This window comes from Asparagus officinalis, chromosome 7, assembly GCF_001876935.1.
Source record: "Asparagus officinalis chromosome 7, Aspof.V1, whole genome shotgun sequence".
NCBI classification, from domain to species: Eukaryota; Viridiplantae; Streptophyta; class Magnoliopsida; order Asparagales; family Asparagaceae; genus Asparagus; species Asparagus officinalis.
This window is the reverse complement of record NC_033800.1, coordinates 14306401-14333223: the sequence shown is the minus strand read 5'-3', so window position 1 is coordinate 14333223 and position 26823 is coordinate 14306401. Positions and strand designations below refer to the sequence as shown.

General features: G+C 37.6%; 2 protein-coding genes and 1 long non-coding RNA gene across 3 annotated transcripts; 1 reads left to right on the top strand and 2 right to left on the bottom strand.

Moving 5' to 3' along the window:
* Positions 633-4469, top strand: LOC109846711 (protein DETOXIFICATION 53-like). Its single transcript, XM_020415956.1, has 2 exons — positions 633-728; positions 3084-4469. The coding sequence occupies exons 1-2, from the start codon at positions 633-635 to the stop codon at positions 4467-4469; spliced, it is 1482 nt and encodes a 493-aa protein (XP_020271545.1).
* On the bottom strand, positions 4694-19515 carry LOC109848677 (uncharacterized membrane protein At1g06890-like). Its single transcript, XM_020418303.1, has 7 exons — positions 19054-19515; positions 13629-13813; positions 12566-12633; positions 9189-9321; positions 7824-7985; positions 7468-7740; positions 4694-5082 (listed from the first exon to the last, which is right to left on the bottom strand). Exons 1-7 carry the CDS (start codon positions 19172-19174, stop codon positions 4966-4968), a joined length of 1059 nt encoding a protein of 352 aa, XP_020273892.1. The 5' UTR covers positions 19175-19515; the 3' UTR covers positions 4694-4965.
* Positions 21781-22275, bottom strand: LOC109850756. The gene is made up of 2 exons (XR_002249534.1): positions 22198-22275; positions 21781-22059 (listed from the first exon to the last, which is right to left on the bottom strand). It is a non-coding gene; the product is annotated as an uncharacterized LOC109850756 (long non-coding RNA).

Genomic DNA, 26823 nt, shown 5'->3' with positions numbered 1-26823 from the left:
CAAACTCATTCCTTAATATGTTGCATCTCACAGAATTAGAAGGAAGGAAAAAGAGATGATAACATCTGTTTTAATCAACTTTAGCATTAGAAGCTACTAAGAGATAGACCAGTGATGCAAAACTCGGAGTCGAATTCTGAGTATAGTATTTACCCTCATAGTACTACCATCTCTTATCAAATAGTAGTAGTAGTAATAATAATAATAATATAAAAAGAAAGTGTGATAGCCAATACTAGAATGTATTGGCCCCTCGTTTTATATATAATAACACATTTGTCTTCTTTTGGAGACTAATAACCTATTATTCTATTAATTACCGAAAAAACACTTTTGGCCGGGTGGCATCTCTTTGTAGTTTTTTGTTCCCTTCTCTCTCTCTCTCTCTCTCTCTCTCTCTCTCTCTCTCTCTCGTTTCCAAAGCTCTCGTCCCCCCTAATACCTCAGAGGTAGCAAGAGAAAGGACTGCTTCAAGAGCACCAAGGTTTGTTCTCCAAACTCTCACTTAATTTCAATTTATTTTTTAATAATTTTTAACTATCAATGTCATTTGTTTAAGAGTACTATTTGTTATTTGCTCTCATTCGCTTATTATTTTTTTAATCCAATCTTATGCTAGCTAAGCTCTCACCATGTGCACTACCAAGATCTCTAACCAACCAGCTCTCTCTGAGGGGAATAATGAAGGAGAGGAGACTGTTAAGGGTAATGGTTGCGTGATTAATGAGGTAATAATGATTTAATGGCTTTTACCCACTTTTTATTTGTTTCTCTTCGTTTTTTGTTCATGCATTGAGGAAAAAAGAAAGATATATAATCTATTTCCCTAGAGAATGGGGAAAGAAAAAAAAAGGAAATTGAGATTGTAATCTTTTCTCCTTTCTTTGTTTCTAAGTTTGTGTTGATCTGGGATATTATATATGTGATCCTTGTGATTAAAGATGGTAATATTAATGAAGTTTACTTATAAAAGAAAACAAAGGTGGTAAATAGTTAGAAGGAAAGTTTAAAAATGGGTGACAAATACGATTGAGTGACAGGAGTCCAAATAAGGGTCAAGATTTTGACAGTAGGAGCCAAATTTTGGTGGGCTTGCTGTAATTTTGGTCTCTAACCTTTACACTAATAATACTTAAACCTACATACATAGCATTAGTACAAAAATCCTACACATACACTGATCTCAAATGGCCATTCTCATAAATGAATATGTAGACTTTTTCTAAAATTTAATGTTCTTGTTTTCATCCTCCTCGTTTAGGATTTAGTTCCAACGACAACATTTTCCTCAATTTTGTAGTATTGGGAACAGTTTTGTTTGTAGTGAAACCGTATACGGTTCTAATTTGTATAAGAAAGCTTAATAATAATAATAATAATAATAATTATTATTATTATTATTATATAATTAGAAAGAAAGAAAAGTTTCTAAGATAAGTTTGATGGTGAGTTAGACGCAATCAAGATAGAGAAGCCACCAAAGAAGAGAGAGGGATTGGATTCGGTTGCTCTCCACTATTCGATTTGAATCAAGATAAAGAGAGTTTTAAGTGCTTTTCATGCATGCAACAATCTAGACCTAAGTCTGCTTTATAGGTAGCTTATGATAAACATTTGAATTGGCCGCCAAAAGGCCAAGATCTACACACAAATGTTGGCCAAGATTAAACAACGCCTTAGCCTGTCTCATTTGCTTTAACAATCGCATCATTCATTAGTTGATTTTTAAAAAAAAGGTAGACTAGAAAACGATGGCTTGGTGGATTAATTTAATAGGTCAAGCGCTAACCGGCCGCAATGTCACTAATATAAGTGGTCATAATTTTTGAAATATCATTTTTAATCATAATAGTTCTTTAATATTTTGGATGATTACAGATCATTCTCATATAACTATCATATTTTTTTTTCGAAAAACACATTTGTCACATATTTTTAATCAAGATAAATTATACTCATTTATATCAATATGAATTGACAAGAACGTTCTACACGCACGCGTGATGTTTCTATCCACACAAAGCAAATTAAATAGAGGCGCAATTTAGAAATTTTCATGTATTTGTACGGAGCAGAACAACTTGCTTGCATGCGGGATTTCTAATATAATTTGCGTTCTTAGGTTACAGTTGTCCGTAATCGAAAGGGGTGAGTTCTCAATAGCATAGAGAAGTTTGAATCCTTTCTAATTTATGCTCATTTGTCATGCATATGGCAAATACGAATTCTATAAGAATAATCCACATGCATGGACGATATGTTTTCTATCCATATATATATACAAGGAAAAATAAAGGAGTACCTTGGGAATTTCAATGTTTTTGTATGGATGAGTACAGGATAAGATATGCCTTCTCAAATGACAGATATTTGTAATTGAAAAAGGTAAAACCTCAATGCGGATTTAAGATTTGAAAGTTGGAAGCCCAAGGTGGAACATTGGCCGCTAATTCCCTCATACTGCGTGTTCTTTGATGACGAGAAACTTCAAAACTCATTATAAGTTAGCACTTCACCAAATGCTTTCAAAGAGGTTGTTAGAAAGGGGATTATACTGGCCCATCTGCTAAGCCCACATTGTTTTTTTTTGAGATACTTTCTGCTCAACAGCGCAGCATTGGAAGAGGAAATAACGAGGGAAGCTTTCGAACATGGTTTGTTTCCTATGTGTTTCCTTTACCTTTGTTATTGCTTCTTAGAAACGTAGTAGTGTGCGTCCCGTGCAAAGCATGACCCTCTGTTTTTTTTAAGCATTGCGTTTTAGACCCCCTCCCTCTAAGGCTTAACACATTTGATTTGATTATTATATGTTTAAAATTAGAAAACATATACACTGCTCTATACTTAGAAGGATATCATTCATAATAACATAAAGTACTGTAGCATAAACAGTAAATTTACTCCACTATACTTAAAGGAGGACCCAAAATTTTACCATTCGTAGTATAGTAATTTACTATAGTATAAACAGTAATATTTGAATCATACTTTTTTAAGTATAGAAGAGTACATATCACCCGTAAGTGCGACTAAACGTTAAAAGTTCATGTACCTTAACATCACGTGTTATTCTTTCATTGCAGATTGGCATGGAGCTACTACTTCTGGGCCGCATTGTTTGGCCCATAATAATCTCAAGCTTCCTGCTATACTCCCGGTCCTTGATCTCCATGTTCTTCTTGGGCCATTTGGGCCACGTCCAACTGGCCGGTGGGTCCCTCGCCATCGCCTTCGCCAACATCACCGGCTACTCCGTGCTTAGAGGCCTATCCATGGGCATGGAGCCCATTTGTGGCCAAGCCTTCGGAGCAAAGAAATTGAGCATCCTTAGCCTCACCTTTCAAAAAACACTCTTGCTCCTGTTGTTAGTGACAATACCCATTTCGCTTTTGTGGATCAAAATGAGGCCCATACTTACCCATTTGGGCCAAGAAGCAGAAATCTTAACAGTGGCTCAAGAGTACGTAGTCTTCTCCTTACCTGATCTAATGGGCCAAGCCTGCTTACATCCAGTGAGGATATTTTTAAGAACTCAAGGCCTCACAAAACCTCTCACTCTATCGGCCACAATTGCAATTTTGCTTCACATACCCATTAACTACGTGCTGGTAACTTACATGGGCCTTGGGGTGAAAGGAGTAGCTCTAGCTTCATCTTGGAACACCATCAGCATTGATTTGGGCCTGTTGGTTTATCTTATTTTCTCTAATATAGCTTTAAAGCCATGGGCCGGAGCCTCATTAGCTTGTCTATATGGGTGGGGCCCACTCATCGCTTTCGCGGTCCCCAGTGCTATTTCAGTTTGTCTCGAATGGTGGTGGTATGAGGTAATTTTACTCTTATGTGGGCTTTTAGCAGATCCAGAGTCAACCGTTGCGGCTACAGGCATTTTGATTCAGACTACAGGCCTACTGTATGTGATTCCATATTCACTAAGTATGGGCTTATCTACCCGTGTCGGTCATGAGCTTGGAGCCAATCGACCGGCCCAGGCCCGGAGAGCAACCATTGTCGGCCTTGCAGTTGCTATTGCCTGTGGGCTCATGGCCTATGCCTTCACTCTTTCTGTTAAAAATATTTGGGGGAAAATGTTCACAAGCGATCCAAAAACTTTGGCACTGACATCCGCAGTTTTGCCACTCATCGGATTTTGCGAGCTTGGAAATTGCACACAAACAGCAGGCTGTGGGGTTTTGAGAGGGAGTGCTAGGCCGACTGTGGGAGCGAATATTAACTTTGGTGCATTTTATATTATTGGGCTACCGGTTGCAGTGCTGGCAGGCTTTCAGATGGGGTTCGGCTTTTTTGGGCTTTGGCTTGGGCTTGTTGCAGCCCAGGTCACTTGTGCTGGTCTCATGTTGTGTATAGTTTGCCACACTAACTGGGTGGTTCAGGCAGAGAGGGCTGAGGAGCTCACGGGAACGGCTGTAGAGGAGAGTGATGATCTGGAGGAAAGACTTCTTGGATGACATTTAAGGGTCCTGCAATCGCAGGAAGTTTTTTTATAGTAGAGTATGAGAGCGAGAGGGAGGGAGAAATGTTATGGGGCCTAATGGTGAGAAGTGTAATAATGTATAAATGGATACATAGTCCCTACAAAATAAATAACGCTGACTATGCAATTACAGTATATATACAGGTCTTATCAAGAATAGAGTATGCAGATTATAATACTATTCTAGAAGAATAAAACAAAATAAGAGGTCAAAACCTTTGCTTTCTGATAGAATTTTGAGGGCTAATTCTCTAGTGTTATATGAATACAGTTGCTAATCACATTATCAAATCACCAGCTTAAAATGGGAAGAAAAATACGTATTTAACTTTCTGATACTTTGAATTGGGGTTCGCAAGAGAATGGTAGTTGAGAGAATGCATGGGCTGTCTTCAAAAAGTTCCTTTTGAGCTGATAGAGTGAACCTGCTGAAGAACTTGATATTTGATTTCAGAAGAAACGGTAAGATTTCATACACTCAGATCTTTGTTGGAGCTCCAAGCCAAGGCCTGTGGGGCAACACTATTGGCAGCTGTAGTTGTTTCCTTTTCCATATTAAGTAGCGGATCAGATTCGGTTTCTTTCACCTGGGAGAGAAAACACGATCAGTTCCTCATTCAGAAGCATTACTTTCCCAGATGGCTTTATTAAAATACACTTAGAAAATCTTTTGAAAAAAGGCGTCATTGAAATGGTTGACATGATTCAAGCATCCAACTAAAAATGAGCAGGCCTATGTGCAAGGGAATGAAAAGGCATCAGTCATAATGTTATAACTTCATCCTCGGGATAGAAATGACAGAATACCTAAAATAAAGCTATTACTACAAGCATGTATAAGTGGATTTCCAAAAACACATAAAAGATCACTGGTTAGACGTAACAGTTTCGCTTCACCCTCTCTTATGAATAGACACGGACCACTTCCAAATTAAAACTTGCATCCATTTCTTGACTATAGACTGTACTCGGGTCTGCGGGTTGCTTCTTGCGTAGATGAGGTAAAATCATCACCATGTAACAAGGTATTTGTCTTTGCTTAGTGTACTTTGGGTTTCATTAATGTGCTCCCACCTAATACGTAGGAGACTTGAGAGATATGCAAAGGCGATATAACAAAGCAAAATCAATCTTGAAAATGCAGGACATAGATGTTATGGTGTTTACTCACCCAATGTACGGGTATTAGCAAAATGATACAACTATAGCCCTGGCAAACCGGTCTCAATCAACTTAGTGGCCCAAGCCCAACAGAGGTCTTGACCCCGCCGACTCATCAAGTCAGCATTCCTTCAGCCCGACACGAAAGGCGGGGTCAGCCGACCATATTGTCGAAGACCACCCACCAAGGACACTCGACCACTTGGCAACTCACGAAGACGACTTGATGGACATTTCCTGTTGTCGACTAAGTTGAGGACTCGACCTCCGCCTCAAGCCTCTCCCCCATAGTATATGTTAGCATCACAGTCCACCTCAGACAAGTCTTATCCAGATTCTAATCTGATGATCTTCATGACTTGTCAGCTGCCCACGTGCCTCCTGTCACGCCCTCAATCACTTTTCGAAAAATACGGAGACGCCCTCTCATGTGCCAAAGTGACTTCCCCTCCAATCGCCAGCCGTCACCTGTAAAGCGAGGGATGACTCAGCCAGCCAGCGTGCCTTCTGCCACGCTCTCAACACTTTTCGAAAAATGTGGAGACCTCTCCCGTGCCAAAGTGACTTCCCCTCCGGTCGTCAGCCGATACCTGTAAAGCGATGGATGACTCGGCTCTTAGCCCGCACTTCACAACCGCCTCCTTATGCTTAGCTAGAAGTGACCCATTTATTCCTATGACAAAGATATGTACAGGTGGACTCCTAACCTCAAAAAAGAGGCCAGCTCAATAGAGGTCTCTCTCTAAGGCCAAGCTCGATCTAAGGTTGGCTCACTTCCCCGCTCTCTCTCTAAGAAAGGAAAAGAACACACAGTTCTTCATCTACATAAAGGAACACAGATCCTCTGTAACGGCACATTGCCACCTCAAGAACCATATTGGTTCCTGACTTTCCCCTTCCCCACTAAGGTTTCACTAACTTGACTGTCGGAGGAACCACGGGGAACCGGTCCCCGCTCTCTCACGGGTTCTTTTTGTCTGTGCAGCGTGGACTTTTCAGCCCCTCATTCAAGAACCAGACATAAAGTCAGAGAAGAAAGCGGCCCCTTCATCAATCTCCTCTACCTCGTCCTAGCGAGGTCCCAGGAGGAACCGATCCAGTTCCGGATCAAAACCGATCTCATCCCGGATCCGATTTACTGTTTGATCCCGACCATCAACAATAGACATGTATAATCTGTACATAGCTATTTCATCCATTATGCATATTACCCTCTGATAACTCACTTTAAAAAATCACATTTACCGTGCACTTTAATGACGCATCTACATCTGATGCGATATAATTAACTATCGCATCAGAGATAAAGAATGCCAAAGGAAAATAGGAAAATGAAACAACTTATAACGTACATATCTACATATTCGGGCTCTGGCCTCAGAATGCATGTACAACCTGAAGGATCTTTGATCTATCTGAAGACTATTCAAACACATTGCTCTAAATCACTAAGGCCATAACAGAATAGTTTAGTCCTAAAATGAGAAATCAATTATATTTAAGTAACCATACTATGATCACCATATTTTTTTACAAGTTTTGAAAGCTTAAATATCATGCATGCCGATGGTTGATATTAACTACTTCTGCAGGCATATTGGCAAGATTCAAAATTATGCCAAAGGAGAATCTAACAATAGCAATTAAATGTAGCAGGAAGGTATCTATAAGAATGTCAAAATCTTCTTCAATTAAAAGCTCTAATATACTAAAAGGGTTATAAGAATGTCAAATCCTTTTTGAATTGGGAGCTTGAGAGTACTAGAATATGAAAAGTGATACGGAGTCCATAAAATATTTGTCGGCGGTACCTGTGGCAGCTGAGCCGATGCTTCACTAGCTTTCTGCTGGCTCTCAGTTGTGCAGAAGTATGAATATAAAATCATTCCGACTACAGCAACAAGAATGCCAAATATATTTCTCCAGCTAAATGGATCGTGAAGTAGAACATAGCCAAAAGCCAGGACCAGGCAAGTTTTCAAATGACCTAAGACTTGGTAGGTCACAGGTGATGTCTTTCCGATTACAAGAAATGTACTGAAGTTGACAGAGACTGATATTAGACAGGATAGCACAATGAACACCTGCAATGAATTGAAAATAACGATAAGAAACTATCGAGCCGCAAAATAAAATAGTAAATTCTTCCCATGGTTTTGTTTATTACCAGAACTTGAGGGGTGTAATTGAAAGCAAAAACATTTTGATTTGTAAGTAGTCCATCAAGAAACGGACCAACAATGAAGAGAGTCAATGCCTGATAGGGGCTAGACTGATACAGGAGTTGAGTCGAAGAAACCTTAAACTTCTTCTGTATGGTATTGGTCATCTGAGAGATACTGATTAAGGTCTTAAACATGGAGATACAAAAGGAGACATCTTAGCTATCTGAATCATAACTATGAGATAGAAAAGTTGCATGTGCTAATTCCATTGTAGATTTATCTTACTCTAAAAATATCTATAAATAAGCATTGCAACTTTCCACAAAAAGTATTTTTTATTCATGAATGCTTCCTGGAAAGTGGTAAAAATTAGAACGTACAGGGTAAAATGAGAAAAATCCAGGCATAAAGACAATTCAAAATGTCCACCACAGCACAAGGCCATCCTTGCTCCCTTCTCTGCCTGATTGTGGGAATAGAGAGCCAGTTTAAGAAGAAATCTAACACTAGCAAATGTTTTTCTATAACAGCTTAAACAAACAACAGCTGGCAAGAAGTGCACATACTATTGTCCACTGCAGTATCCGCCCAATTACAACAAGATTCTATGAGATTTTAAGAGTACAAAAGTAAATAACCAATGACCATATATTTAAGATGGATATATTCGGAGGCTTCACAAGAGATGGCTGATATTAAGTCCAGGAGAGGAACTATGGAACAAGGTTCCTATGAGAGGAAAAGCAAGAGAAGTTAGCGATGATATATAGATGCAGACTAGCAAAGGTTTTTTCTCCAAACAGTTGGAAGAAGACAGCTGCCATGAGTGTCGCTGGATAATGCACTGCATTGCTTTTCCTCTTGAAAACAAGGTTTCAGAGGACTTCCACTCGTTGCATTTAAATAGGTGACCAATAATCAGGTAGGTGATATGGATATATTCTGCAGTTCTGAGCAAGATACGATGGTCATAAATGTGTATTAGTATGGGAACTAATGAGTTCTCTAAACCCTGTCCACATTGGCAGCTATAAGGTATGAATTGAGGTTTAGGATTCTGTTAGTTAAAAAAAAGGAGTGGGTAACCACCTCATTCTTAGAAAGTCGGAAGTGCATCTAAACCTGTCAATATGATTCATGCTTCTTAAGTAGAAAACACACATAACTTTGAACAAAGATGAGCATATATTCCACTAATCTGAAATATGCCCTAATGTGAAGAATGTGGAACTGTGCAATGTATTCCATGCAAAAGTCTCAGTTAAAGAAACATATTAGAAGTGCAAAAGTCTCAGTTAAAGAAACATATTAGAAGTAAAAACTGCGAAGAATGCAGAACTCCAGTAAAATATGTCATTGAAGGATACAATTTGAGCAATGCAAGTCGTAAGAACAGCAAGCAGAGACAAGACAGATCCAAGAACATTGAGTTGCAGATCTGTCACAGTTGCAATGCCAACACCCAGAAGAAGGATGGAAAGTGAGAGCTGGATTCGCCTACTGCAATAAAGATAATTTGATGTTAATCATGCCAAGTTATGCATTTAAAACAACCAAGAAGTATGCAGTAAACTCATGATGGCTGTGGCAGTAGAGATGCATGATCAGAATGAATTATACAATTTGATCTAAAATTTAAGATGGTGAAAAACTTCATTGACTCCACTTATAGCCAACAAAAAATTTCCCGGTGACAAATGATCCACTCAGTCTCTAGTTAATACGGATTCTTTGTACACCAGGTCTAAAGGAACCAGTTTCTAAGTTTCTCATCTGCAGATGAATTTTTGAAGGGAAAAAACCTCCAAATAAATGGAACCAAACAAGACACATGATGAATTGTAAGAAACTGAAACAAAAAACAAAACAAAAACAAAAACAAAAAATCAATTCCACAGATGCTTTAGATAAGGAATGCAATATCACATAAGTCACATTCTGTAAGGCAGAAACCCTGCTAGTTAAGCCCAAAGGAACAGTAAAACTATTCCAGAAAAAGATGATGCTGTAGAAAGGCACAAACAAGAAAAGTCTCATTTCTGCGTGCTCTGTATTTGACATATGCGGTGACACAAACAAATAAATCACTACAATACATTTTCAAAAGATGAGATATCATACTAGAAATTTAATGGGGAATTTAGAGTGACATAGGTTATCAATCACACCACAAGGTTACAGCATATGGGGAATGGAAAAAAACATATACTATCACGTTCTGCAACTTGCAGGAGATGATCTGTTTAGGAAGTTATCTTGATTGTGTAATGTTATCCATTTTCCCTGGTTTTGAGATCTAACTAATAGGGCAAACAGATCTTCAATGTCACATCCATTTCAACAACACCATATCAAACAACATTAATTAGTATGGGATTATGCTAATAAATTAGATTTTACATTGGCCTACTCCCAGATTGAATATCAGTTTCATGCTCGTACTAACAATTACAGCCACCAATCTCTGTACAAACATGCTCACCATCTCACTCAATTTTCCATATCATGTTCTCAAATTGATGCTATTTGCTAACTACCGTAACTATATTCCCCCATTCTCTATATTTGATGTGAACCATCTCCCTGCCTCGTGTCACTAGAGGGGACATCCTAGGTGACTGATGCTGTCCACAATATGCCATCTTTCCATTTCAAGTAGGGCTTACTGAGTTCTACTACGTAAAGGTTTGAGAAAAGCCACCTCATTAAAGTAATCTTTTTTCCTAGCTAAATATCACCATTGTAGAAAGATTCTAAAGAAGTAATTACACACCCCAAAAAAAAACTATTCAACCTGCAATTGGTATGGCTGCAACGGAGATGGAGTTGGCTAGGGCGTCACATGATAATCTAAAAATGGTGGTGTTTTTACGAATAGGAACGGATGCCTGTAGACCAATAATCAGAAGATTTAAAGTAGAAAGATTGGTTCTGATAATAGCACTATTTTGAGAGTGTATTTTCATGCATTCCTACAATTGATTTGTGAACTTAACTTGTTACCATCGAATCAGCTTAACTGCAACTCCTAATCGGAGATATCATCTCCTGAATGTAGCTTACACACATGTCATATACTGAAACGGATCCAATGTGTCAGACATTGCAATTCTTCAAAACCAGACAGGAGGACACTTGTGCATATACGTTTTTCTTCCCTGCACATACGTGTATTTAAGTCACGTTCGCATATGTATTCGTTTGTCATGAACCTAGACAATAACAGAAAATAGTATATAATTTATAACTGAAGTAGTATTTGTCAATAGGGAGGCTGGCATGTATCTCGGAAGATATCAATTTCTTTTGAGCAAAATGTCTTACTTGTCATAATATAAGCCTTTTTGGCCTAAAATATTTGTGGAAACCTATGAGATTAGATATTCACTCCTACACTTTGTCCATTTGGATAATTTATCAGCCATTCTATGATGCTAATAAGATTTTAGCCTCCATACTATAAAAGACCAAGAGGAAAGGAGGATTTATTGTATATCAAGGGGTACTATCAAGCATTATCTTTAATACTGTTGCGGAGCAAACCACTGACATGTATTACTGAGATTTCAGTTTACATTTAAAAAAGGGAGTGCAGAAGAACTAAGGTGCTAGCTGTCATATCAAGGGTTATCACTCAGCTTTGGATACTATATCATTGGCATGCACAAGATTGACATAGCAAAACATCTGAATGTTGGAGGAAAACCAGTGATAGAACTGTTAAGGCAAGAGTCTCATGCAGGGGAAAAAAAACCCGAACTTGATTTGATATATTGAGTAGAATTGTTGCCAAGTAAAAAGAAAGCAGAAACACAGTTACAAAACAATACAGGCATCGACGTGAAGCCTTCGAGATGCATACCTCAGTTCAGTGAAGGTTGTGCAGTGGTATTTGCAGTTCAAGATATCAAGTATAAAACAATGTCATATCCCCAAAGGTCAAGGACCAAGCAGAAGCTGATGAACTTGAACTTAGGACTCCCCTCAACCCCTCCCCCCACCCAAAAAAAAACCAAGCCTTTATCATCTGACGTAATCCTCAAACAGCAATATAAATTTGAATTAGTTGGCCTATCTAAAAACATCAACTTTTAAAAAGAAATGAAAACTTATTCTTCTTTTCCCTTTTTGGTGTCTAGTTTTATTTCAAAGATTCCAGTTATTTGTTTAGGAATTTTATGAGAAGGTGTATTCAAAAATCTGTAAGCAATTGACCCCTGCAAGACGACATTTGTGAAGTAATGCTAATAGTAGTAGGAGGATAGTATTGCTATGCTCCCAATAGTAAAAACCCATACAGATATTATGCTTGATATGTCTTATAGGCAATATTGTAGCTTTAACGATTATATGCATGGGTTGCTCAATAAGTAGATTTAAGTTGGTCTCAAATGAAATTCAATTCATTATCGAAATCATTTTGACCACATGGAAAAGACGTATCAGAAGTGCATTACTCTATGGATGCATGTTCACTTTCAACATATAATATATAATATAATTGGATTCACTAAAAACTAAGGGACGTTGGTTTTAGCAATGTCCGGTAGCAAAAGATATCAATTCAGTATTTCCAGTAAAGCATTATTATAAATGAAAAGAATACTGTGAGACCAAGAAATGTGTAACATGTAGGCTTCTATTGTCATTTAGAGATTAATCAACACAATAAACTTTATGAAATTGGAAATAAAAGAAGAAAAGAAAAAATAACTAGTATCTACAAACATGTGAAAAGGCAAACCTGAATGCCTTCTTGAAGAAGAGAGTCTCCAATAAAACAGTGCAAGGAATAATGGCCAGTTTTGTCATCTAGCATGGAAAACTAAAGTTAGAAAGCAGGAGCAGATAAAATACTTCACCCCGCCCTACTTGATTTATAGATATTTGACAAATACTTGCACTGTGCTACCAAAAAATCTAAGTCATATTGTTACTTGCATAATCCATTCAGATGAAACTTTAGCATGTTAATGTAGGAGTGCTTTCTCCCTTGGCTCTTTGCCATATAATCCATTTATTGGAGGCTTATGCAGCTTCCAATATCATCACCCAAAACCCTCTATTGGTCTAGATTCACTGCAGCTTACGAGGCATGTCTGAGCCTCAAGTTACCAGGAAAGGACATGGAAGCAGTACACTTGTGCAGTTAAACTGCTTTTTCTGAGGCTTGCTGGACAAGTGTATGTGATAAGTAACAGACGAGTATCCTACTAATAAAAAAATAGTATCGTCTAAATGCCAAATGGTACTCTAGGTTTCAATGCAATAAACTATCACCACTTTATCTAGATAGGAGTGTCCTAGAAAGTGTCCGGTAAACGGACCCTTTGGAATCCATTGCATAATGGAAGTCCTCATTATCACAAATTAGCTTTTTAGATCAGGATTTAGCCAAAAGATGTTTGGATCAGGATTTAGCATTAATCTATATGATTGAATCACAAAATATATTCTCAAACTTCAAGGAATCATATTATGGATGTTAAGTCAAGTGGATGAGAATATCGATTTGAGACTGAGGTCATCCTCAATCTCTACTTATTATCCATGCTCGATCCACAGCAAGCTTGATACACTTTTAAATAATTTGGTGTAGGTTTTCACGCATAACATATTTCAAAATAAGTAAACAAATGAATATGGGATGCAGCTGACATTTTTATCATATCAAACAGATAGAAATCTGTAGCAACGTATTCAAAAATAATTGTCTCAAGCTACCAGTTGAAGATAAGATAATTTGATATACCATATATTTTGTGATGACGATTTGAAAGATGATACTAAACCAATAAGAAAAGCACCTGATAAAAACCAACAGAGTTGAAACCCAGGCTTAAGTTCAATAATCCAATGGAGCACCCATTGAGTACGCCAAAGCCCATTACCGCCCTTGCATCAAAAGGCTTGTGCTCAAACAATTTCATCCATAGTGCCACATGAAGCGAACAAAATGTGACCAGTAGATGCCAGCTTGTCAAAGTAGTAGCTGCAAAACACAAATAGAAGGTGAGAATGCGCTCTTAAAACAAAATTAACAGATAAGGAAAAAAAACTATTTTGTATACATATTGACACATATCATCCAAAATTCCTATTCCGTGAAGTCATAAATCACAATAGAAACAACAAAATGTCTAATGATATTTTGCAGACTATCAGCGTGTATCAGAAATTTACTGTGATATCACAAGTTCTCTGGAGAGAAGTATTAGTAGACTGCTTATCTGAAAGCTAGGTTTATTTCTTGCAAAATGTTGGAGAGTCCATAAAATTTTGGCTGGATTTAGCAGTTAGATAAGGCCTGATAGGTATTATCTGATAGGATTATGGTCAAGAAGATTCAAATATCAAAGAGGAGTTACAGCTGCGACTACATATTTTTCCTTGAGTAGTTCTAATAACATCATTGACACTGTCCAAAATTCAAAATAGAAGATTGGGATTAGGTTAATAGCAGCGAGAATAAGTAACATGAGCCAATCACATGTCTTGGCAAGAAAGGGATAAATAGCGAGGAATGCTTTTTAGGCTGATATGAACAGCAGAGACAAATTGGTAACAATGAACATTCAAAAGGCAAACTTTCATCCAAAAGATTATCAAGTTAAATACATCTAACGAATCATCAATTACTTAATTAAAGGATTTAACGGAGCTTATTCAGACCTAGAAACAGACCACACTCCATATGCAGACAAATGAGTTTGGTTGTCAAATGTGATAAAGAAATAAAAATAACTCAACCATTTGAATTCACGTAAAAATGACTGGCTGCAAATGGTTTTCTAAGACAAAGTCAACTAGAACTTGTTATGGTGTTTTCAATCACCTAAGTGCAACCCTTTGCTAGCAACGGACGAGTGTGCTTTTGCATGCAATGCCCCAATCAAGTTGGCGGCCCGAGACCAACTGAGGCTCCAACTTAGTCGACTCGTCGAGTCGACGTTCCTTCATGTCAACTCGAAAGGCGGTACTAATTGACCCTCTTGTCGAAGACGACTCACAGCGAGCCCACTCGACCAGATATACGTCTCACGATGACGACTCGAAAGACGTTTGTTTGGTGGAAAATTTGTAGTAAAAGAAATGAAAGAAAATTGATTTGTATTCCTTTAATCTCAGTTACAATTGGATTTCCTGATTACAAAAGAAAAGAGAATGATCTGGATTCTCCCCTTTGTTTAATTCTGGGTTCTTCACGGTGGCGATGAGATGCCTCCCTCGAATGCTCGCGTCGAGTTTGCTTCTCGTTGACGATCCGACGTCTTGTTTCACTGGAACATGATCTTCTCCTCACGATTTGACGTTGTGGAGAACTTGCGTGGCAAGTTTGAAACTCTGGACGAGTTGATAACTCTGAATGAGTTGGAAACTCTTGAAAAATAGTTGATTTGAACCGAGAATCGGTTCTCAAGCCAAGGATGAAGAAGTTCTTGTTGCAGATCTCCCAGACTCCAGAAATGCTCTAAGGATCCTGTTGACGAGCCAAGAAGTTCCAACCGACCCCCCCCCTCAACTGAATTGATTTTCAATTATTTATAGGGGATTAAGGGGTGTAACCACCTCCTTAATTCGCTCCTAAGTGGGGCTAATGGGATGTAACCGCCCCTTAAATCACTCCTGAGTGGAGTTGTGATCCCCTCAAATCGTGGGAAACGGTTTTGAAACCGTTCAACTCGTGTTTGAACGAGTCAAACGCAGATCCTGCATTCTGGCATGAATTCCGTGTCCAAACGCAGTGTCTGAAAGCTTGAACGCAGTGATTGGAAGCTACGTTTGCAGCGGATGAAAGCTGCGTTTGGCAGCGATATAGAGCTGCGTTGGGCAGCGCTTGGAGCTGCGTTGAGCAGCGGTATAGAGCTGCGTTGGGCAGGGCGTTTGGAAGCTCATTTGCAGCGATTTAAGAGCTGCGTTTGGCAGCGGATCTGAGCTGCGTTTACAGCAATTTGAAAGCTGCGTTCTGCAGCGATATGGAGCTGCGTTCTTTGATGTTTGAAGGTGCGTTTCGTAGTGTTATGGAACTGCGTCTGGCGATGATTAAAGCTGCGTCTGGCAGCTGTATAGAGCCGCGTTGGGCAGCGATTGGAGCCGCGTTGGGCAGCGATTGGAGCTGCGTCTGGCAGCGATTGGAGCTGCGTCTGACAGCGGTATAGAGCCGCGTTAGGCAGCGATTGGAGCCGCGTTGGGCAGCGATTGGAGCTGCGTTGGACAGCGATTGGAGCTGCGTTCGTGGCCATGAACGTAGCGCATCTTGATGCTGGTACGCGGGGAGGACTTCCACGTCTTGATTGGAAGAGACCGTCGATTTGTAGTCTCTTTCTATCGAAGTTTTGCAAATATCATCATTTTGTAATCTTTACTTTAGCTCTTTGATATATGAGAGTCGTCAGATTGTAACTCCCGATGTTGATTATGAAGGCTGTTTGATTAGAGCTTCCATCAGTTGTCGTGAAGGTCGTCAGATTGTAACCTTTAGCGATCTACGTGAAAGTCTTCAAATTGTAACCTTCTGGAAGTCGTCAGAGTGTAACTTCCATCATCGGTGTTTTGATGGGGATCAGCTATCTATTGTGATTTTTAGACAGCCTACAACGTTACTTCTTGACGAAGTTAGAGGACGATTTTAGCTTCGAGTCTCTCCTACTAACAACGTGTCAGCGTCGCATTTAAGGCTTGGCAGGCGCCATCATACCTCTAGCGTTGATAGTCTTCATGACTAATCGGACCACGTCAGCACCGTCATGCCTTCGATTACTTCCCATTTAATGCTGAGGTGATCTCTCCTCCAGTCGTCAGTTGCCAGCCAACATATGTAAAACAAGTACTGACGCAGCTGTCAGCCCATGCTTCTTCACCGTCATCATGTGCTCGGCCACAATGACGATTTTACCCTTTCGGTATCACTATAAATACATGTACTATTCTAACATGAAAAAGGTTGACAAATCTGATCTTCTGGGAGAGATCTGCAAATGATACTGCACACACGAAAGAACACACAGTTTTTCACTTTACCCACTCAAGGTCACGAGCTGACTTGATCGTCGGAGGAACCACGGGGGAACTAGTCTCCGTCCTCTCACGTATTTCTATATGTGCAGACTTTTCAGCAACTCAACTCAGAACTGGATATTCGGGGAAGAAAGCGGCCCCTCATCAATCTCACCCCTATCCAACCACGGATATAATTGACGGATATAATTGACTGTATGATCATTTAACATCAATGGAACTGATTCCGTAGTATACTGTGTTACAAAACTGAAATAAACGACAGAATCCAACCAGAATGAAGTAGACAATGAATAGTCTAGGGATGCATCTAGTGAAACTGATGCCCTGATGCCTGCCTTGAAGATCATGGGAAATCATTTTGCACCAATTCAAGATGAAATGGAACTTGTAAGAAATACATTCGTTAAAACATATCGTAACATATATGACATGCAAACTATTATGAGATGCATCTTCCTTTTTAAGATGGAACTTTTTACTTTTTTAGTTAATTGAGCTATTGATCAGAAATACGATAACAAATATTGGATGAATCTAGACGAATTTAGTGAAGTTGCTTCAATTAAGATACAAAAACTGCGTCTCTTGGTTATCCATTCTCTCCTCCAACATATCCTCTTTCCTATTTCAAATCTATCATTTAGATACAGAAACTTGGGGAAAACATAAAACCATCCAGTCACACTCATACAAAACATATAACCACAACACAAGTACCAGCATGCAAACACACGCCTTGCACTTTTGAGAAGTCATAAGCTATAATTGTTAACCCAGGCTCGTAAAGCTGCCACAGATACTCTGGTTTATACCAGAATTGCCGAAATCATTGGAGGTAAATGGAATATCCGTTAAAGCTATGACACCTATTTTCCACATAAAATCTCTAGAATGAGTTTCCCCAAATTCTTGACCTTCTCAAACTAATCCTTATGATGACAGGATTATCCACTTAGACTGTGTAATTAAAGCACCTCCAAGGATAATACATTGACAGCCTCACAAAAGGTATAAAACATTTACCCAGTTCAAAGAAAGTTCGAAAAATTTCACAATCAGTTGAAGTATAGAAATTCCCAGTCTAAACTTTTGAAACCTGATCATTCCTTCTTTACTTCTGTTAGTAATATGTTCAAACTGTCTCAACATCAACATTTATAAATTTTAATTCATCTAAATCTCTACAAACCCACTAACATGATCCGTGAATCAACAGAACATTTATAAATTTTAATTCATCTAAATCTCTACAAACCCACTAACATGATCCGTGAATCAACAGATTCATAGAATATGGCATCAGGAATCTCTACAAACCCACTAACATGATCCGTGAATCAACAGATTCATAGAATATGGCATCAGGAATGACATCTCTAGTCTAGAACTAAGTCATACCATTTTCAATTATGCCAAGTGATCGACCCAACAGATTCTATCCTTGCATGTGTAATTCACAAGAAAATTTCTTCCGCAATAATTATGTAAAAAAATCCAAAGTAAGCCCCTTGAAGATCTCTAGCAAATTTTATTCCAGAAAGAGATATCCTCGACATTCATAATGATAATTATAGTTTCAAAATTATTCTTCTCGTCAACCATCTTATGATAAAGTCATATCCAAGTTCACAAATTCCCCTGCAGCTTCAAAGTGAAAACCCACATACATATGCTAACATCTGGCATGTTCATTTTCTCCCAAATGAAAACTGACGTGCACAATAATTTGAGCTCTACAGAAGGAAAGTCAGTAATTGAAGTATTTTGAAATGGCTACAAGCAATTCTCCAAAAAAAGATGCTACAGGACAAAAGACAATAGGAACAAAAAGCTTAAATTCACATAACAAACTTCAACTTAAATTTTTACGCATTTAAAAGCATAATTCACCATTAACACTACAATCACTCAAGAATTGTCTACATCCTACTGGACAAAAACAAGAATTGTCTAAATTAACACTACAATCACTCAAGAATTGTCTACATCCTACTGGACAAAAACAAGAGCAACAAATCTCCAAATTTTGATCCTTTTGATACAGAAAGAGACATTCTACTCAAAGCAACACAACAAACAAATTCATTTTAATTACATAATTATTTGTGACTCCAGATTCTTAATTCGATCTAATTACTTCGAAATTTCAACAAAAAAATGCAATCTACTCCTAAAATTAGTCAAACGGAAAAGGAATCACAGATCTCTCACCAAAAGTGAATCCAAGCGAGCTCATGAGTGCCTTATTACAGATCACGATCGAGACCGATGAAACCACCGACAAGCTCAAGGCACCAACGGTCCCCAGCTGGAACCTATCGCCTTCGCCCATTCTCGATCGCTAAATCAACGCTACAAACAAAATATAGCACTAAAACATCCAAACGCAAGATCTCAGAGCTCCAATCGAGCTCATTCTCCGAAACCTAGCGAGATCGAGATCTCAGAGACTGAACTGGAACCGAAACCCTAGATCTGAGATCGGGATCTGAATTTGACCTCAATCTTTCTCGAATTTGAGAAAACCTAGGCAAACAGAGAGCAACAGTAAAAAGAGATCTGTGAGGTTCTTGATTTCTAGACTCTTTTTATTGGAGCTTTTTTCTTTTTAAAAAAGAAAGGCTGCGATCTTTTTCTCTCCCTCTTATCACTCGGCGCGAAAGACGGGGTTTTAATAAGTGATGATGATCGAGTTTTTAACAAATAAGAGAAAATTAGAAAATAAATAAATAAATTAGGTGATGGATAGAAATAAGGACACGAAAATATGACCATGAAATTGACTGCATAATTGTATGGGATAGTTCACCACAGGGGTGCGTTTTTGGGTGTCGCTCGAGCTGAAACGAAGTTCGTCAGCCGTTGGTTTGACGCAAAGCTAGCGAGGTACCGGATTTAATGTCACGTAGAAAACACGTGATTTAATGTGTAGGAAGGGGGCAGCTTTCGGATTGTGAAGGGAATTTGGTTGATTATCCTACTCGAAGTTAGTAAAAACAAGGGGGCAAGTGTTTTTTGTATTTTTTTAAAAACAATGATAGTAACATTTCTTCCATTTCGAGGGAGCATTAAAATGGTAAATTTTGATTTATCATCAGACTATTTAATCTTGGTTTACTAATAATGAGATTCACGGAAATGTAAGCAATTTTCTTATATAGCAAATTTGTTGCCGTGTCGGCATATTGATATACTATATCTTAATTAATATTATTTTATAGCAACTTATTGGTGTTTTGTGATGACTCTGCTATTTTCTATTGAGTTTGAATTTAATGATAAATTAGATTAAGGTGAGGTCTATGTGATTGAAATCTATCTACCTACCCTTTAAAAGAGGGAGTTCATGAAAAACTTTTCCTACCCCAAATTACCCTTCAACCAATGTAAATATACCAAAGTTATCCCTTATAATCGTTACAGAGAATTTATCATCCTCAGAAATCAAAAGCCCTAAACTTACTGTCGGTTACGCCTTCCCTCCAGCATCCGGTTCATCGGTTACACTTCTCCTCAGCCAACGTTGTCCCACGATGTTAAGTCAACGTTATCCCACGATCTTAAGTCATCAAATGCCAAAGATGAGTATTATTGTCTGTATCATCAACTTACCGCCTCTGTCATCATCTCCTTAGTTCTCAGATTTTTGGCATCGGTTAGTATCACGAAGGTTTCTTCGTCTTCTTCACTCCGCTACACAAAATCCTAGCTCTAATTGTTAGTTCTGCTCAATTCATCCTATCCTCTTTTTGTTCTTCATTCCTCTCCTTTTGGTCCGTTTGTTCTAATTTGATTCCTGCGCTCAACATGATTTTGATAGAGAAGATCGTGCCCCCTTCAAAGACCTCAGATGGGATCTTGCTTCCCGAGAAAACCGACAAGGTACCATCTTGATTTCTTTTCCCATTTAATTCCGTGCCTTTTTTCAAAATTTGCCGTTTTCCCTCAATTTTGTTGATGAGTCTTGCTCCAAAATCGAAACTTTGACATGGGTCACTCTGGTTGTATTTATTGTTTTTGAACCTTTGGCGAGAATTTGTTTGCTTATTGGGTAAAGGAATAATTTTTTTAGGTTTATTAAGGTACACTACGTCCGTTGCAACTGGTAATTGCAAAAAAAAAATTTAATTTTACTTTTAAATTAATCTGTTATTTGTTGGGGGTTTACTTTCAACTGCCTTAGGATTTTGGTGAACGCAACGGGACAATTTGTAATTTTTTTTTAGAAAAATGCGATGGTGATATTGTAGGTTTCTGATTCTTGTAGTCAGAATAAAGCGATTGTATGTTTACTAATTTTATATTGTTGCCAAAATGTTGAGAGCATTAGTTTAATCTTAATTTTGATGTGGAAACTGATTGAGAAATTGGTAAGCGATCACTAGGGATGTTAAATGGGTGGGTTTGGGTGTTAAATGGGCGGGCCATAAATGGGTGGGCATGTTTTGCCCATTTACCCATTTATGGCCCATTTAACATTTTCTAAATGGGCGGGTTTTTGCCCGCCCATTTAATAAATGGGCCGCCCATTTGCCCATTTAATTATAATAGCTATATATGTATAATTTTTTAGGATGATTTTTGTAAACTTTTAGGGGTTTTTTTAAACTATTGGGGGCTTTTTGCAAAATAGCATGAACATATTGAACAATATAGCATTAAAATTACCAATCATGTATTTTTTTTTTACTATACCAAGCGCAAAGAACTCAAAGAATACATCACTTGCAAAATGATATACATTGCTTATTGCGATAATCAATGTCACAAGAAGCCACTTATGCCACATCAAAAAGAAATTCAAATAGAGCACAACTTTTTCGAACGTACAAACCTGTCCTATGAATAATCATCACAACTCGCCTTAAAATACCACAATAACCCCACGAGTGGACTTCAGAGAGAGAAAGAGTATCAATGTAACTTGAGGAGAGCTCATCAGTTTTAAATTCTCGATTCGATAATTTTCAATAATGATGGGGTAAAAATGTCAGTTACTTCACGTAGGAAAAACAAGTTCGGAACAATCATGTTGTTCTAACATTACAGAAAGGAAAAATAAAGTGTATGAAAAAGCTCAGAAGACCATATACAATGAATTTTCATCTCTCACATGATATCAGCAAAAACAATGGGAACAAAATTCTACTTGGTAGACTGTGTAATCATATTGCTTATGGAACTAGCTTGCTCTTTGGCAGTCTCCACCAGTGAATCCTGCATGCAGAAACACAGTTAAGATACTTACACAGTTAAATACTTTTGCTAACATACGAAAGTTCAAAACACTCTCCAACATTAGAAATGTAGAATTCCACCTATTGGACACATCTTGCTGAATTTTTTTCGCTTTACCTGAATAAGTTTGTGCAATGCACTCTGCAAACTTCTTTTTTCGCTTTACCTGGATTTACAAGGGTGGTTTTCTGCAACCAATCATATTTTCACAGGAACAACTCAAGTAGATATCCAAACAAATACAAATGAGAAGGGCAATCTGAATGAGAGACTCTACCTCATCCTCTATATAATTGCTTTGTAGTTCAGGATCAATCAAAGTCTCAAGCTTTTTCTCTTTCAGAAGACCTTTAACCTTATGAGGACAAATATAGGATGGCAGAAGTTAAATTCCAGAACTACTGTAGAGATCCTCAACTTGTAGAAACTATTACTTTTAATTAATAATAAAAATAATTTCCATTTGATGCCATTAAGGAATCTATGTCATACCAATACCATTTATCTTTTTTTGCTTATACACCATTGTAAAAGGGATTACATTCTAATTTAGCACGTGGCTAAATCCTTCCTAGCCATTTGAACTAATAAAGGGGGAGAAGTTCACAGTAAATGCAATGTTCACATGACATCAACTATTTGCCCATCATTGGCAACAAACTCAGCACAATCATTGACTCTAAACCATCGCAGAAAGGAAAGCATATGTTCACATTCTCGGAGCAGTGGTCCATAATCAAGGAGATTGCCTTTCGAAGTTGAAGGATGGTGCAAAAGGAGTTGCAGCAATAACTGTGAACTCTGTACACTGGAACATCGAAAAAAAACACTTCAAAAAATAAAGAGTGTTAATAGATAAATGAACACGGTTGAACATTATAGCTCAAAGAAAAAAAACACTTCAAAAAATAAAGAGTGTTAATAGATAAATGAACACGGTTGAACATTATAGCTCAAAGTAACTTAATAAAACATGGGAAGTCAGCATCCATTTATACGGTATTTACATAAAAAATCAAAAATTGACGAAAACAACAGCATAGGAATTAGATATATGGCAACAAATGGATGTATCTAGAGTTAGGTTTAGTATAGAATTTCTCTAGAAAGTTTCACGTGTCATGAAAACATCAATATTCTAGGTGATGAGCGTGAGCTTTGTATAATCAAGTCTCAACTAATTCAAAATAAAGCATCTCTTCAAGCTAGCCTCTTCCTTACTAATTAAGTTAGCATTTCCCGTTCTACTTCCTCCGTTCTCAATCCTCCAATACTAAAACCAATTACCCACCTAGTTTCCGCAACCCCAACATCTATGACACTTGTTAGTAGCTAAATGATATCTGCATCAACTCATGAATGTACAAGTAAAATTATTTCAAATTTGAAGAATGATTTTCTTTCTGTAATACCTCATTCTTTATGCAATCTTGACCAATTTATTTGAAACGTCAAATAATGCTCTCAGCTTGGGAACATCATAGCGAAATTAATACACACTTCGAACTCTTTTACTGAACCCAATTTCAATTCGTTCAGATGAAAAATGAGCTCTATAATACCTCAAAGCCTCAAAGCCAGTCCATCGTAAGTCTATGGTGTAAAGAGAGAGAGAGAGAGAGAAGGAGAGAGAGCTGTCTGCGTCCCAATACAACTACAGTCCTATCAGAATCTCTCAGCAATTACTTGTTTGTTCAACTGTGTTATATATATTGTATCAAATTTGTGATGGCAGATTCCTTTGACAACAACCATGAACCATGCTCTTAACAGTTTTTGAATCTCAGTGTTAGCTTTAGATGAATAACACAGTTGAACAAACAAGTAATTGCATAATATAGCATGCTTAAACATAAAAGCAATGTAAATATGTGAATTATCTCTTAGACAAATGTTAGGGAATATAGAACTGATATATGGTTCACGTGACAACAAAGATATTAAAGTCTTTACCTTGGCAAGACTTGCAACAAGATTCAGCGTCCTCATTCCGTTGTACTCAAAGAGGACAGGAAGCTGCAAGTGTGAAGAAGGAAAAAGATCTATATCCAATTTTGAGGCAATAAAAATCAGTAAAGCACATGTAGAACCAAATTATATGAGGTTAAGCAGGAAATTGAAGGACTCTTGCATTACACCATGTCTCAATAGTTTACTATGCATATATTCAGTTTCACATACTGTCTTGTTTAATGAAGCCAAATGCAATAGTATCTTAACCTAGAAATGGAGCATTTGCTAAGCTCATAAAAAACAATCTTTTTTGAATAATTTCAAATAGGTTTTATATAACAAAAGAAAATTTGTTTCATAAGAAAATGAAACTAACTTTATGACTTTGAATTCAAGAGAAGGGGATATACCTGATTGTGAGCTGGAGAAGTTGCAATTTTCGTCCTCTTTCGACCAAGTTTTGGGAAATCTCGATCAACTGCAAAAATTAGGGGATTTAGGTTAAATTTAAAAAATTTGGACCATGGAATGAAACATTAATAAAGTTGATCTCAGCTAGGGTTCTGTTTGATTAAAGTACTCCTTTTTCCTTCATTTTCTCCTCTTCCTTCTCCAATTTCACACTTTAAACTTAAAAAATATATGTAAATTACACGGATTTCACTAGATTCAATAGAATTTTAATGTTTGATCTCAAAATGAAGCATAAACCTGAGCAGATCAGAGAAGCCTCAACAAAGTCTAAAAAATAGGGTTTTGTCTTGATGTCGATGACGGAGCTTGCCGGCGATGGAGGAGCTTACAAGTGGGAGGGGGCGGAGCTTGCCGGTGATGGCGCGGGCGCGGGCGGCTCCGGCGAGGTCACCGCGGGAATCGCGGGTTTAAGACGAGAGAGAGGGAACGAGAGAAAGAATGAGAGATGAGAGAACGACTGAGTACAAAAGGGAGAGAACGGGTGTTCACTCGGGCGGGTTCAAGGCGGGCGCGATGACCGCCCATTAAGTGCCCTCTTATCTTCTTTTGAATGGATACCCGCCCATTTAGACCCATTTAACTAAATGGGTGGGTTATGGGCGGACTGAATGGTGGGCGGGCTGGGCGGGCAATTGGGCATGGGTCATAATTGCCATGTCTAGCGATCACCCAACACCAAAAAGGCGATTATGCGTGGATGAAGAGTTGCTTACTGTGTGTATCCTCATGACTCTTTGTTCTTCATGAGCATTTTGCATTGTTTATGTTGGTGTTTAAGGAAATGCAATCATTGGTTGTGAGACGTTCTTTTAATTATTTTTTCGGGTAAAATTTTGTGTGTTTGGATGTTTGAACTGGGATAAGTTTTTATTAGTAAATAGATCTGGAAGCCTGAAACTTGATGGCAGTTCTACACCGAATGAGTGTGCAGTATGAATAAATATATTATATCGATGGTGGCAGTGGTTCATGAACTCAAACATTGTCTTTACAATATAACATATCAAATGATTGAAAACTTAAAAGAGATATTTGTAGTTTGTACTCTATATCACCATTGGTGATACCTGATGGTGATTTAAAGAAACAGGTATAAACTGAATACGTTGAATTTATGTTGAAGCATAATTTGGTTTAACCAACGCGATTGTTTTGGCTTACTAGTAAGATTCTTCTTCAGTTTCTCTTCTATGGTTTGAAACTGGGTTTACTTTATATATCAATTAGGTAACACTCTTTGTTCATATTTTGTTTTAACGTATATACTGGTTGTATGTTGAAGTTGCATGCAGAATTTTGTGATCATCAGATCATGCTTGACTATACTCATCTGGATTGGACAAAAAACCTTTCTTAAATTTGATCAAAACAAGTGTAGATGGTCTTTTACAACTCAAGGGCTTTTATAATTAGTTATGTGCATGGTAAACCTTGTTCTTCTTAGCAAAGAAATGTCCAGTATTATAACTAGCTCACAATCTTTCAATAACATAGGTCTTAGGTCATTTTAAGTTAGACAGTGAATGCTAGCATTCAGTTAGAGTGACATTGGATTTACCAAAAATCAGACTGTTGTCATTAGACTGTGAATGCCATCATCTCCTCAGTTCTCAGATTTTTGACATCGGTTAGGATCACGAAGGTTTCTTCGTCTTCTTCACTCTGCTACATAAAACTTTAAATTTTGATTTTGATTTTGATTTTCTGGTATGTCTTGATCAATTTATAAATTTTGATTTTGATTTTGTTAATATGTATAGAGTTTAGGGGATTCGGGATGTGAAAATATCTTTAAGTGTCGGAGATTTTCACTTGCTTCTTGCACTCTAGATATTGGAATTAACTTGTATATGAGAAATGTGATTTTTCATCAACTCATGAACATAGAAAAACTAACAGTTTATTATACTGTTTAATGCTTGAAGAATATTACAGTAGGCTTTGTTTATGATCTCTTTATTTCTTAAGGGAGAGACATGTTTTTTTTAATTTTTTATACTGAACTGGATGAGAATGAAATAGTTTCATGCGGTGAATGTTCCTACTTTTTGTTCCTACTTTTTGCTGTTAGAAAACATGATTTTTCTCCTCCATTGCTGTTTTTGTATTATATTGGAGGATATATATTGAATTATGAAGAAAAAAGCTAGAATAGAAAAACTTAGGATAGTGATGCTTTAAGAAGAGAAGAGGAAGAAGTATTATTAGGACTAATAGAAGAGGCTATAAAGCGCTAAGTTAGAATTTTTCATTTAATTTTTATTTTTGATAGATGTGAAAAATGTCCACAATGATTGAAATTAACCTCAAAGCCTC

Excerpts from the sequence above, each read along its gene's own strand:
- LOC109848677 (XM_020418303.1), bottom strand. The coding sequence starts at position 19,174 with ATGGGCGAAGGCGATAGGTTCCAGCTGGGGACCGTTGGTGCCTTGAGC. Across the intron at positions 12,634-13,628 it reads ACTCTGTTGGTTTTTATCAG|ATGACAAAACTGGCCATTAT; the intron begins GTGCTTTTCTTA and ends TTTCCATGCTAG. Across the intron at positions 9,322-12,565 it reads TTCTTCAAGAAGGCATTCAG|TAGGCGAATCCAGCTCTCAC; the intron begins GTTTGCCTTTTC and ends TCTTTATTGCAG.
- LOC109846711 (XM_020415956.1), top strand. The coding sequence starts at position 633 with ATGTGCACTACCAAGATCTCTAACCAACCAGCTCTCTCTGAGGGGAAT. Across the intron at positions 729-3,083 it reads ATGGTTGCGTGATTAATGAG|ATTGGCATGGAGCTACTACT; the intron begins GTAATAATGATT and ends CTTTCATTGCAG.